The sequence below is a fragment of the Homalodisca vitripennis genome, chromosome 6 (assembly GCF_021130785.1).
Source record: "Homalodisca vitripennis isolate AUS2020 chromosome 6, UT_GWSS_2.1, whole genome shotgun sequence".
NCBI classification, from domain to species: Eukaryota; Metazoa; Arthropoda; class Insecta; order Hemiptera; family Cicadellidae; genus Homalodisca; species Homalodisca vitripennis.
In genome coordinates, this window is record NC_060212.1 from 66,467,823 (window position 1) to 66,482,832 (window position 15,010).

A 15,010-nucleotide genomic window follows, 5' to 3' on the forward strand; every position below is an offset into this window, starting at 1 on the left:
ATTATGTTTATGTAACATTTCTAATTATTCGTGTATGGGGTATTGGGTTTATGCGATTCTTGTTATTATTCAGACTGCAGTCTAGATATTAATGCACTTTTGGCCACTGTTTAAATTACATAACAGAATGCCAAGTAAGCCACCAGTTTCGTTCGAGTATTGTAAGTGAAAGCATTGACTACATATTCAAAGTTGGTTCTATCACACTTTTTAAATATATTTAAAATGCATAGAACATTTTAAATTCATTACCGGCGAAAATATGGATTAAATGTTAGAAATTAACTTTGTATTAGCTACCTGCATCACTACTGATCAAGCACCGGTATAAAATTTAAAATTTTAAAAAACTATTTCTTTATCTTCCAACAAATGTTTAGTGCCAGAATGATTTGTATTATGAATCGTAATTAATAACATTTTTAAGAATTTAAAAATATTTAAGGTAAATTTTCAGTAATTTTCTTCTTATGTTTTAAATATTTTTCGGGCTTATACAGATATTTTACAGAGAGAATTATCCCAATCGGTCTAGCCGTTCTCGAGATTAGCGCTTAGCAACACATTTTACTATTAACTTTTATTTATGAGATAGTTTCAAAGTATCTAGTTATCAGGGGTTGCAAAGTACTTTAGTATGTGGTCCCAGATCATATCCTTGAGTCGGGTTATTATCTTTTAAGTATGCTGTAGCAAAAGGGATTGTGTTATTTAATTTAATAATTTATTGTTTTATTTAACTATTCATTTAATTTATCTTAATTATTTTAATTTGTTTCTTTTGATTATTTTCAGTTACCCCTTAATACTCTTGAAGTTTTAATTCCCATAGTGCTCAGAATATGTCACCTTAACTTGTTTTAGCCAGTCGAAATAGAACCTTGACCTTAAGGTTATTCAAGGACTTCGAAACAGATTTAAAGGCTTATTCTCTTCATCTAGCCTTTATAGACAAGAAAATTATTATCTTTTATAATGTTCTTCTTCCTCTAATTTGACTTGTTTGAAGGTTATCTTTCTTATATACTGTTTTAATTTTTGTATTTCAGTGTTTCTTTTATTTAATAATGGGAAATTATATTTTTAAATAAATGCAAAATTTATGGTTTTGGAGTAGTACAGAACAAGATTGGAATTATAAAAAAATGTATTTTGATAAACTGCAGTGTCTCTTATTCTGATGATATCAGATATATGATCTGTACTTTACGAAATGATTATCCAAAGGTAATTATTTCTTTTTTCAGATTATTAAAAAATTATCTGTATACTTAATCTGACTTTCACGGATTAGAATGTAAAATATAATATGGTATTTTAGCTTATTTTACTAAATACACTTTTGTCATTAGTGCATGCCTAATTAATTCTTATCTTATGCTAGTATTAATTTAGTTTTCTTTATTGTATGACATATTTATTTATAGAAATAGTTTTGACCTTTTAGCAATATTACTTTTGTTAGTTTTATATATACAGAGTAAGCAACAGGTAAAGAATGTACAAGATATGTACGTCACATTCATTTTAGGACTAATTATGACAATTCCATTTAATTTATATTTATTTTCAATGAAAATTGAGTTAATACATTGAATCCAATTACTCCAATATTGTAAGATAACAAATTTGTATTAAATATGTAAGATATCAGTGAAATACATTTACACATTTGCTATATAATAATTGCATACTGAAATACCTCGTAGTGTTGTTACATTACTTACTTACTTTATTCATTAATTATATCATATAACTATACTACGTAATTTACGATTAAGAAATCATAAATCTTTTTAGAAAAATATTAGTATAGACAAATCGTTATTACAGATTTGAGTCACGTGCGATTCTAAAAATATATTCACCTAAAGTGAAAGGGTGCCTACAAGGAATTTTAGAAGATAAGAAAGTACGAAACAATAATTTAAGATTTAATTTCAACAAGTCTTACAAATCTTAACATAAATTAAATTTAAAATACATAAAAAACATAGAAACCATAATAAAAACGATTAAGTTCCTAAAGTAATTAAGATGGTTTATGCTAAGGAAAATGTAGAGTATGTGAGGATCTTGATGGTAAGTTTCTCCACTAGTTGTCACCTCCCATCTCTCTGTACAAGCTGTACACGACGATCGCGAAGTACGCCTGCAACACTGCAACATAAACAATTAGTATTACACACCTATTTTTATATGTTCCAATAAAGGATTAGTTAGTACAACCAAACTAACCACAGCTGATGGCATACATCTAAATACTAATACGTTGTAAACTAAAGTTTAACGATTGTTGCAAACGTGTTAAGTTACAATTTCGTTTAGTATTTAGTATAGTGTGAAATGGTCAATGAATTACTTTTCACTTGAGAATATCGAGTTTGATTTGTTAATATATCAGTAAAAAATTTAAAATATTTACTCTTTTTTACAAAAGGTTTTTTTGATACGTGTACACGAAATGCTTGGTTTCGGATTAGCTTGGAAGAACCACTGTGGTCTACCTCCTATACATGTGATGGTATTCCAAACTTCATTAATGATGCACCCGATTACTTGTTCCGCCTCAATTCTCCGTAGTAATATTTTTCTATTTTCTTCATCTTCCTTCAGCAATTATTTGTGTATATCATATTTTTACTTGAAGTAAACAATTTATGATTGTATCTTTTGTAACATATTGTAGTATCCCCAGAAGGGTACAGTTCTGGCTGGTTTATATCTGCCAGTTGAACTCATAGTGGGAATAGTAAAAACCGATGTGTCACTTAAAGCTGGACAACCTTATCGATGTCCAGGGGCATCATCTCAAATATCGAGATTCTGGCAAGGGTAATTCGATAGGTCTAGTCTACGTCGATAGATGATTGTTGGAGTTGGTGGGGATTGTTCTCTAAGAGTCTAAGGCTCTTGCTAGCCTAGAGTAAGGGTGTGCCATCCCTGCCAGTTTTGATTGGAGAGGCTGGTTCAAAGCTGGTTTCTCCTTTTTCCTAGGGGACATGGATTGAGATTAGTGCCCTTATTTTTTCCTCATGAATCTCAACAGGAGGTGGTGCTTACTCCCAACCATACCCATCGAAAATATCCTGTCACTCCGAAAGCAGCGCAAAGGTCTTTATAGGACTAGGTGCAATTTTCTAAGCTCCTTGTCTTAAGAGGACAAAATAAAAAACATGTTTGTACTTTATTAAAGTTGTAGTTGATGTCTTAGCTTGAAAGTACTGATGTCTGTTAAATTGCGGATTTGTGGAATAATAAATCGCAATTATAATAAGAAAAATCTATGTGTTTCTGGACTGAGCGGTAGTTATGAAGGCCTGGTTTCTTATGAAGACTTACTAAAATATTCATGAAGGTTTAATAAATACAACATGAAACCTTATTCAACTATCTTATCCTATTTAGTTAGTAAAAAATACAATATTACACAATTATTAGAAAATTGTACTCACGCCAAGATATCAAATACGTAATGATTGAAACAATAACGCTATCCACCGAAGATGTTGCCAGGAGAACAATAAAGATGATTATGCTCAGGACAATGATAGTGAACTGGAAGTAAACGTAGTAGAGGACATAATTTTTCCGTTCCTATAAAATAAACATAAGTTTCTTTAGTTAAAGTAGTTTTTATATTTACCACAAACAAAAGACTTAGATTAAATAAATAGATTGTCTCTAATGCGTATACAGAGGTTTGGAAAATATTTGGCACAGCTTCAATAAATATTTGTGTACAAATGAAAAAGTAAACAGTTTATAGGAAAAAAATGTTTTATCTCGTTACGTGTAGTGCCTATATGTCCATATTTTTATACATCAAAAATTGGTGATGCAACTGTATTAGGTTTCTAAAAGAGCCATTAATAAAAAATCAAATTATTAATTTCCGTTCAAAAATGTCGTACTATACAATTATATAACATAATATATCTAAAACAATGTTTTGTTGTACATTTTATAAATTTTACAGTTTAATGGTTGGATAAGTGTGTTTCAAATTAAATAACTTCAGGTATTATAACTAGTTTTGTAGAAAATATTACGTTTTCTGTGGATACCAATGATAATTGTAATTACAAAATCTCCCAATAATACTAGAAGCAATAATTAAAACAAACTAGAATTTGCACTAGCAGGACCCTTTCTAGCAGTAAAACTTATAAACATATAACCACTAAAATGGCTATATGACTTTCATTAAAACATAAGAATTCAAACATTTAACTAATGGGTATCATTTCATTTGTCTTTCAACTTAGAAAATAATATTATTTTTACAACACTTTTAAAAGATAACGGTTTTCTATATATTTAATTTTCAACACTTGGAAAGTAAGAGTTTTTAAAAGAAGTGATATTATTAATATAGATTTCTGGTAATGTTTGTTTGACTAGCTTAATACATCTGTCAAATATAGTTTTATTCACATTCACTGTTTAATATATGTGGCTTAAAAACACACTATTGTACAGACTGACAGACACTAAACTATGTAACAGAATATATGTCAATATTAAAACTTTACTTTTTGGTCTCAACTAACCATTTTTTTATGTTACCAATTTCTCGTGAAAACACCAGTGTTTCCAAATAATTATCTGGACTTAACACCTCATCTTTGCGTTTAAAAAGTTTATTACATCTAATAAAGATCCAAATTAAAAAATTATTCTTGTATCATCAAATAAACAAATGTACACTATAACCTGCAATCACAATAATCTAAAACGCGTATGTTAGTGGTGATAATTAATACTTACTGCATATATTCCATATAGTAAACACACAGCCATCGCCAGCTGAATCAAAGCTACTACGATATTGGGCCAAAATGAGTTTGTATTAACTGTAAAAAACAAAGAGAGTGTTACTTTGGGATGAAATAAAGTAGACCAATGGGTTTCAGGGTGTAATTTACAGCCACAAAAAAATTAAACATCAGTTCCATTAATACTCTTAACACAATCAGTACTACTTATAAGTACTAAGATAAAATATGCTACAGGTGTCAAGCTTAAAACAGTTTCTTAATACTCAAAGGTTGCATGATTACTTCGTAATAAGATCATAACTCGTTAATACCTACGGGGATTGCGTGGGGTGGACTATTCGACTGCCTTATTTTCTCCACAAAATACTTCACATAAATGTCTAAGGAAAAGCCATTAACGATATCATTAAGCACAGAAAATGAGCAAAATACATTTATTAAGAACTATGGTAACCAAATGCTTAAGTTCATCTTGCACTAGGCAGATCATAGGCACCCTCAGTTTTTCATTACATTTATGCATCGGGTTTACAGTCAAGGTCACATCGGATAAGGTCAAAAATAACTTTTGACATATATCATAACGTTGCTCCTTGCGAAAGCATAGAAATAAAAGTCTATCGTTAGGAAATTTTACATAAAGACGTGTTTCCATTGTAGTTACAGATTTAAACGTGAGAAAATTTTGAGAACAATTCCGATCTGAGATTCCAAAGGAAGCAGAGCTCTCTAACGGTTTGAAACAGTGAAATTTAATTAACTATTCTTAATTCAAAACAATCCGTCATACTCGTCTCAGGGATGGTAAAGCCTAAGCCTAGTGAGACGGGTAAGGTTTTCCACTGCTGTGGCACTACTTAAATGAAGTATCATCAGTATTAAATATGAAAATTTTACTAGCCTTACCTTTCCAAGTATAAAACCATGACATATATTAGAAAGTAAGATGATTTTTAACATTTGGGGTGTTACTGTACATCGAAATGAGACTTCGTTATCCGGTCACGAATGAACGAAATAATCAACCCATTTATCCTACATGATCATAAAGTCTATACACAGATAATGAATTCAAAGAGGAACTAATCGACCTATTAAACTTGGCTAGTTTATGCCTTACGGTTGAACCTACACTGGGTGCAGCAAAAACCGTTGTGAAATTATATCCGGAAAAACATACGAAATTCCAGAAGAGACAAGTCACTAGCTGTAATTTTGAGTGATTGTGGTGGGTGGTAGAAGGATAGGTCTAGTTTATTGCGGAGGATGACTGTTTGGGTCCCAATTTTAAAACAACAATCTTTTTAAGGACACCTATGTCAGGTAAACGGCCACATATTGTAAAACGTATCTAGAACTTGTAGCCTTGTAATAATTGTATGAATATTAAAATGATGTGACTTCTCTTTGATACATATAACGACGCAACTGGTAGATGACATAAGGTTTTAGAACCTACAAATTAAGACCTAGCTGATAGTAAGTTTGTGTAATCTATGAATGTAATTGTAACAGGTTAAACTAACGTTAGGTATCATATGCTTTCAATTATTTATTTATATTGCGTAGGCAAACTGTAAAAAGAAGTAATTTTAATTTATTTCTTCCAATGCAATGAAGCTTTTGAGTAAAAAAGTGTTTATGTCAATGTCAATATTCTAAATGTTACAGTAAAATAAATTTAAATACTGCCAATTTTATTTACTTAATTATTTACTGCTTAGAAATAGATCAAATGTTAATGAAACGCAAATAAGACTGAAAGTAAGATTTTTTAAAATTTGTCTTTAGAAAATGGACTTGAGGAATAAAGTATACTGTGATAAAACAAATATGATTTCAACCGCTGTTATGTAGAATTGTCTTTAAAAAGGAACGTTGGAAAAAAGCACTACTTAAAAAATACATAGTGTAAATTAAAATTTAAAATTTTTCAAAATTTGGTCCCACTTGCGTCCTACAGTGTAATTATATTCGATGTTGCTACAAAATTGTTAACATTTTTCAGATTTATTCTGTATAAAATTAGTTCTTGTCCAGTTGGACAAAAAATGTTAATTTATTGTGCACATATGTAAATTTAATGTTTCATTTAATAGTTTATTTAAATATTGTTTTTTTATGGCTACCTAAATATACAATTGAAAACATAAAACATTTTGTATAGTATTTTATATTTAAAAACACTCAAAATAATATTTTTAATACGATAGAATGTTACTAAACTTACAGAGTGCGCTGTTGGCAGTGTTTTGACTGCTTCCATCATCTTGTGTTTTAATAATTATATTTCCAATAATTGTGATTATTGCTGCCAACTGAAATATACAAATATTTAATACACCATTAAACCTGTAAATTAGCAACATCATCAATAAAAATAATAAAACCAATACCTAGTAATTGTTTAGTAAACAGTTTTATAAAATAAAAAAATTGAAGTGACTGAAATATAAAAGACAGATTTATCACAAGGGACAAAAACATTACAGGCCAGTTTTAAATTTCAAAATACCCACCAGTTTTTAAACATGTAGCTAAGAATGATTTTATGATAGGGTATCATTCTTAGCTACTGTCATAAAATTACCCTGCAAATTCATCCAGTATGAGATGCTAGTAAATGTAGCGTATTGAAGTAGTTTGAACAACGTTTGAAAATTATTCACAGTAATTTATAACGTGTATATTCAAAAGGTGTAATATTCTCGTACGCTTTATTTTCATTCATCAAGAAAGTTATAAATTAGTATTGTCCTCATAGCGAAGATTATCTGTCATTATAACGGCAAATGGGGGTAATAACAGGATTATATCAAAAACTTAAATTTAAATATTTTTTTAATTTTGATATAACATCTATGGTGAAAGAAACCAAGAAAATACAGTAACTACCAAGTACTTACCAGCTGTAACCATCCTAAAATGAGGGAACCAGTCCTCAGACTAAAGCAAAAGCAACAGTTTCCGGTCGTTATGAGTTTCATTTTGGACTTCTTATCTGAAAAATGTAATTAAACTTCATTAAACCTTATATTCCATCTATATGATTAACCATATTTGAGCTACAACATTCATTCAAACAAACCGACTGATAATACAGTGACAAAGCAATCCTAATCTGTTTGGGTGTGTGATTTATATATATATATATATATATATATATATATATATATATATATATATAATTTCAATAAGCCTTGAATCGCATAAAGTAGTTACTCCGCATATGTGACAGATAACAAATTAATTGAATCGTAAAAAGTGAGAGCTCTGGGGTGTAACGGTAGCACATTCACCCGGCAAGTGAGAGATCCTGGTTCGAGTCCCGGCGGAGCAAGTACTTTTTGCAATTCAATGTTATTTACACGCATATGTGACAGATACGGCCAAATACAAAATAATTTAATCGTAAAAAGTGAGGGCTTTGTGGTGTAATGGTAGCACATTCACTCGGCAAGTGAGAGATCCGGGTTCGAGTCCCGGCGGAGCAAGTACTTTTTTCGATTCATTGTTTATTGAAATTAAATAAGGCTAATGCCACTTATACAAATTTAATGTATATATATATATATATATAAAATATATATATATATATATATAATATATATATATATATAGTTATATATATATAAATATATAAATCAAGATACTTTACGATATTGTTTTCCAGTATTTTTATTTCAATACATTTATTAAAATGATCCCTTTTTAGACAAAATGCTATTTAGCAAAATAAAAATTAAGAAATATTGGAAAAGGTCTTATTTCATAACACACTTTGTCCCCATGTTAAAATTGGAACCTCAAATGGTCGGCCAGAATCTAACTAGCCCTTAAATAAGTTCCCGTAGATTACATATATATTCATTTCAATACATTATTTTTTATATATATATGTATGTATATATATGTATGTATAATATATATACATATGAAATCTAAATTAAAGTGTAGTTTAATACTAAATATTGCAACTATTTATTACGATAGGTGATAGTTACACTAAATCAAACTTAACTTGAGGAGATCCTACGACATCATCTCGTTAGTCCTAATGGGTTAGTAAACTTTCTTAAAATAGGCAAACAATTTATTTCTATTCATGCACAGCTTGTATCGTTACATTTAAAACTAATTTCCTCCGTGAATAAATACTGCATAGACACACCTTATTGTGTAAATTTAACTCGTGTCCATTATGATAAATCACTTACATCATTCTTATCAGAAGCAAGATAAGCCATTCGAGTGAAACGTAATGTGTGGTTTTGAGGTGTGGCTCTTGAGTTTTATTTTATTACCAGTTACTTGAAAAAAGTACTTCAGGCTTGTTGAAAGAAGTTGATTCTGAGTAGGTTTAGCTGTAAATAGGTCACCAAACCGGAAGTGTCTAAGAAATGTTGGACTACAAGGGGTTTCGCGAAGAAATAATAACTTACTTCCGACTCAATAACAAATCAAAGATGACTAATGTTCATGTCATTAGGTAGTCATAACTGACTCACCAAGTGCAGGTCTAGTGCATCTTTTGGCTCCAACACATAAACATAAATATTTCTGAATTATAACCTACTAAATTAAGCGTAATGCTTGAATTTTTAGATTAAAATTAAAAACGTTTTCGTGAACACATATTTTATATCAAATTATATAGCATAAACGTGCGATTTTTTGTACGAATTAATAACATGTTAGCCTGTTAATCCACGTTATTTTTTTTCTTCTAAGAAGTTATTTATAACTGTTAAAGAATGTATGTAATTATTAGTTTTCATTCTTGCATACATTTTATACTAATTGTTAAAAAAATAACTATATTCATATTATATTAGTTTTAAAAAGTTGACATTGACACAGAATCGTGGAATTGGAGTAACACATGAAGAATTAGCAGACTAGAATAGGAACACTTCTTTATTGAGGAAAAATTTGGACCGCATTGTCCTTCCTTACATTTAACATTTAACAGACATACGTACTGTTTATGGTATTTTCCTGTTAATAGCATGTTACTTTTAGTTGGGTTATTCTGTTTCAAAATGTATATGATTGGCCAAGCTCAAAATTAACAAAACATTAAAACTCTAAAAATTAAAACAATAAATGCATTTAAATATTGATAAATGTAAATAATACAAATCATTTTCAATTAATTTATTTTTCGTGCGAGGCCTTTCATGGAGTCGCCTGATGAGTAAACCTTCGATTTTGAAAGGCCTCGCACGAAAAATATTTAAATTGGAAATGATATGTATTATTTACATTTATTAATATTTATAAGTTTTTACAATTGCTCCAAGAGTCTTCAATAAATGAATTTGTTTTTAAGAATCTTCATTAAATATTTTGAGATGCAGATACTGACGAAGATGTAACAAAATATTATATAAGTTGGACCAACTCAACAGTTTTTCATATTACATTAATTTAGTGCATAAGTCACTGTGGATATGAATAATTAAGGACGTGGAGCAGTTTATGTTTTAAGAACACTTAGATTAAGAATTAGTTAATTTTTTAAATAACTGTAAGTACCTATTCTTAAATATAACAAATAGATATTTCATTACAATTGGCCAAATTCATGTGCCTTTATTGTCTACTTATTATTGATTTTAGTGAACTGTTTGATAACTCTTAACTAGGTACAGAACTAAGGTTTTTATTGTTATTGGCTTTACAACAAATTAAAGAGTACACAAAATACGATATATTGAATTACAATACAAATCGTGCACTATAAACTGAATCGATAATAAGCTGTTTACATAAAACCACGACTCACTATGGCATACTAGGTGGTACTTGAATATATTCAAGTACTAGGTGGTACTTGAATATATTCAAGTACTAGGTTGTACTTGAATATATCTTCCTATGGTTACTCGTAAAGTTAATTTAATATCTTGAAACGTATTAATTTTATTACATGTTACTAAAGCTAATTTCATTCTTTAACATTATAAACTGCCTATATGGCAGTATATATGAAGTAAATGTCAATTTGTATTCCCAGTTCACATACATTAATAAAATAATTGTATTTCCATAAGTGTTTATTTATTTTCCTAAACTGTTCTTTTATAATGGCTGTTTGTTAATCCAATACATTTATTAGATCACAAGAGAATTATTACATTGTACTATTAAAATATTAATAAAAAAATCCGCTCTACATTTTAATAACTGTTACTGTCTAAATTACCTAACAAATATTAGCAATAACAATTTTTATTAATTATATAATTTTATAACTATTTAGTCTTACCAGGAAAGGAGAAATTTTGAAGCAAGTGACAGCTTGTGTCCTGACTACAAAGTGCGGCTTTTCTGGTTCTGTTATCGGCGTTAATGTAGATAGCAACTCCAAGATAAAACTCCACTTAGAGATTAATTAGTAGTGATTGGGTATTCCTATTTGGAAACTAAGTTGATCAACTATTTTTGTTAATTGAGTCATATCATGACGAAATGAAGGAGTCATTGAAAGTCTGAGAAATCTTGCACTGTCTGAAGGCCATGATGCTCTACGTTCATGAACCCAATACTAAGTCAATATCAGTGGTATACACTATACATTTTCTCTCGTACACGCTCATATTAGTAAGTAGTTGGCTCAGATACCACCCGAACAAGCAGGATGAGACATATAAACAAACTTGGATTTTTAATTTTGTATATTTTAGAAATATTATTGTGCAAAATAAAAGGACTAATAAATTTACAACTTAGAATCAACTAAAACGTATAAAAATTATATAATTTAATTTATTTTCTTTTCTGTAGCAATTCAAATCTATAGCAATGAAACAGTTTTTTATCTATAATAAAATAAATGAGTGTAGTGTTTATGGTAAGGTTTGTGGATGGAGAAAAATTATAAACAGTATGGAAATCATTTTAAGCACTGTTAGCTCTATAATGATCTTAGAATCAAGAGGCCACATCACCGTGATAAAAGTTAGTTGTGTAAAAGTTCTATGAAAATCATAATTACTGGCAATGAAATTTGACTAAAATTATAATGAATGTTATATGAACCTAGTGTTAAACCAAACAATCATTGTATACACTATACATTTTCTCTCGTACACGCTCATATTAGTAAATAGTTGGCCCACATATCACCCGAAAGAGCAGGATGAGACATATAAACCAACTTGGATTGTTAATTTTGCATGGTTTAGAAATATTATTGCGGAAAATAAACGGACTAATAAATTTACAACTTAGAATCAACTAAAACGTACAAACATTATATTATAGTTTAATTTATTTTCTTTTCTGTAGCAATTCAAATCTATAGCAATGAAACAGTGTTTTATCTAAAATAAAATACAGGAGTGTAGTGTTTATGGGAAGATTTGTGGATGGAGAAAAATTATAAAAAGTATGGAAATCATTTTAAGCACTGTTAGCTCTAAAATGATCTTAGAATCAAGAGGCCATATCACCGTGATAAAAGTTTGTTGTGTAAAAGTTCTATGAAAATCATAAGTACTGGCATTAAAATTTGACTAAAATTATAATGAATGTTATATGAACCTAGTGTTAAACCTAACAATCAAAAATCTTATAGAACTAGTAGGTTTTTGTTTTATGGTTATAAATATTTTGTACTTAGCTTCGTAGGTCATTGACTTTAAAAATCAGTAAGAATAGTCAAATATTATGTAAGGGTGCAAATAAATTAAGACAACTAAGAATTTTTTTTAATAACTGACAATAATGCATGGTCGGACTAAATTAAAACTGCAACGAGTGATTTATTTAATTGCTAAAATAATTGATAAGAAGTGGAGTTTTGTCAAGTGCTATCAAAACTATGACTTTTATTAATTGTACTTCACCTTTTTTAATACTTCATTTGCAATTTTAAAGTACATTTTGAAACATTGTTATTAAGAGTTTGAAAACGTTCGGTTATGTTTCTTTGGTGACTTTAAAACATGAAAATGTTTGAATGAAACACACAAACAGACGGGATAAGATAACATTGAAGCTTTAGAATCCTACTATTCGATGAAAAAGTATCCTAAGTTTTGTCGTAAGAGTTTTGAAATACGCAGTTACATTTACAAGAGTTGGATAGTAAAGACTATATGGTTTAAATTGCATAAACAAAATTTGTCACAGCGTTCATAATATTCAAAATCCCCAATAATTTTAAGATTTTGAGACAAACTTTAGTGTTTTTTTATATAGTTTATGTATAAAATCTACTATTTTCCAAATGTTAGCTTAAAAGATAGCAAATAAAAGAGATTTAGAGTATAAAGAAAATTTTAAAACTTATCAAACAAATAGTTGCAAGGAAATAACAAATAATCAAAACTACAATATTGTTACCATTTAAATCTGCTATAATAACTACCTTTTCCAGTCAGCCTTAAAGTTTCATTAGCACATGATAAAACGATTTAAAAGTGATTTTAGCAATATTTCCTACCAATTTCATATTTTTTGAGTAAGAGAATAATAAAGACAAATAAAATAAAATAAAGAATCTGAACAATGTTGGTTTCGTGGTCTGCACGGGCCGTGTTATAACTAAAATCTCCCTGTTCATACAGTGTCGATACATTGCTCTTCTTTTAAAGGTTACTCTTGAGATACTTCGGCCTAGGTGAGGATATTTATCATCAATCTAATGTTTTTGGATAAAAAAATTAAAAAAAACCGTAACGGTACCACAGAGAGGAGCTTATTTATTCCAAGAAATTATTTCTGTAAGCAATATTGGAGTAGTGGTGAATCGAGTAGAATATTTTTTTGTATTCCGTTGTCTCAAGTTTTCATTTACTGAAATTACAATAAACCTTTTTTGTTAGCCCGTCCAAAGCTCTGACTACTCGACACGAGCTCGTCCGATTTGGCCCGAATTCACCCGACTCGCTCAGGACTAAATTCATTATTCCCGAAAGTTTAATAGTATTTATCTGTAAAGTGAATAATTGTATTAACTGCACCGTTATTTGTTTTAATTTAATATTGTTTTTAATGTACAAAATGACCAAAATTAATTTTTTTTAGGATTTATATTAATGTAAATTTGTCTTATTGTCAACCGGAAAGAATATCTGTAAATAATTTTTGTTCTCATAATTTATGGGTACTCTTTACATGTAAAGGGTGTATATTTCTGAGTATTTCTGAGTGTATAATCCTTATATAAAATCTTTAAAATTATGTCTTTTAGGATACTGTGATGCAGGTCGGAGTATTGCTATATTTTTAAATAGGATTGATAAAACCAAGATCTTATTTATCGATATGAACTTTACCTGTTAGTATTAGTAAGCTGGATGTACTAACTAATAACTGTAACTTAATTCGTCCCATAACTTAAAAAGATATGAATATACAAATATATCTCCCAGCCAACGTAGTCCATAAAAGATTAATTAAGATTTTTTATTTATATGTATATGATAACTAACATTACTACGATCCAGATAATACTATAATAGATCCCAATCTATAATTAATTTGAACAGATTTATAAAATAATGTCAGCTCCAGCAACTAGATATGCAGCAAGCGATATAAATAGATACTTTGCAGAACATAGTTTATGATATTATAAGGCACCAAATACTACTGATATACTAACAAAAGTATCTGATATATACATGGTAGCAGGGTAAGATTTAACAGTCAATTTATAGCAATACTTTGATAAATTAGAATAATAAAAAACACAATACCTTTGCAAAGTAAGCTCTAAGTGTGCAATGCTTTGTATCCTAAACACAGACTAAAGAATACTGTAAATGGCAATAAGTAACGAGCTGGAGTTGAGACCGTGACTCGATGGAGTGGTGGGGATGACAACGCCTGAGTCATACACTCCGAGCGATACCGCGTTTGTATGAACTATGGGTTTTTAGTTTTTATTATTAGCACGTCTCCTTCTACGAAATATTTGTAAGTGATCGTTCAGACAATTTTCTCTAAAATACCTCTCGTTATAAAAAATTGTCAATAGGATACGGAAAGACTATTCGGTTACATGAGATCATGACTAAGTAAAACATTAATAAAACATATTACTTGTAAGACAAAATAAACAAATTTCAGAATAAATCTAATACTATGTGAAGGTTAGCATTTTCACCTCAATAAAGAAGTATCTTCATTCATTCATTCAAGGTTCAGAAGGAACGATGTTAGATCAACTTGTTAGATCAGTTTGGTTTATTAGTATTTAGTGCCAATATAAAGAA

General features: G+C 29.2%; 1 protein-coding gene across 2 annotated transcripts; it reads right to left on the reverse strand.

Moving 5' to 3' along the window:
• Positions 1-1,913: 1,913 nt before the first annotated feature.
• LOC124364412 (lysosomal-associated transmembrane protein 4B-like) lies at positions 1,914-14,608 on the reverse strand. Of its 2 annotated transcripts, none has more exons than XM_046819880.1 (6): positions 14,492-14,608; positions 7,688-7,782; positions 7,012-7,099; positions 4,771-4,856; positions 3,456-3,597; positions 1,914-2,160 (listed from the first exon to the last, which is right to left on the reverse strand). In XM_046819880.1, exons 2-6 carry the CDS (start codon positions 7,766-7,768, stop codon positions 2,096-2,098), a joined length of 462 nt encoding a protein of 153 aa, XP_046675836.1. In that variant the 5' UTR covers positions 7,769-7,782; positions 14,492-14,608; the 3' UTR covers positions 1,914-2,095. The 2 variants fall into 2 exon arrangements, with proteins under 2 accessions (XP_046675836.1, XP_046675835.1); XM_046819879.1 differs by lacking the exon at positions 14,492-14,608 and adding an exon at positions 11,053-11,172.
• Between the last annotated feature and the right edge of the window lie 402 nt (positions 14,609-15,010).

What these genes read in the sequence shown, in the direction of transcription:
- LOC124364412 (XM_046819880.1), bottom strand. Translation starts at nt 7,768, where the DNA reads ATGAAACTCATAACGACCGGAAACTGTTGCTTTTGCTTTAGTCTGAGG. An exon ending in TTTTAGGATGGTTACAGCTG is followed by an intron (nt 7,100 to 7,687) that starts GTAAGTACTTGG and finishes TGTATATTTCAG; the next exon opens with TTGGCAGCAATAATCACAAT. An exon ending in TACTATATGGAATATATGCA is followed by an intron (nt 3,598 to 4,770) that starts GTAAGTATTAAT and finishes TTTATTTTATAG; the next exon opens with GAACGGAAAAATTATGTCCT.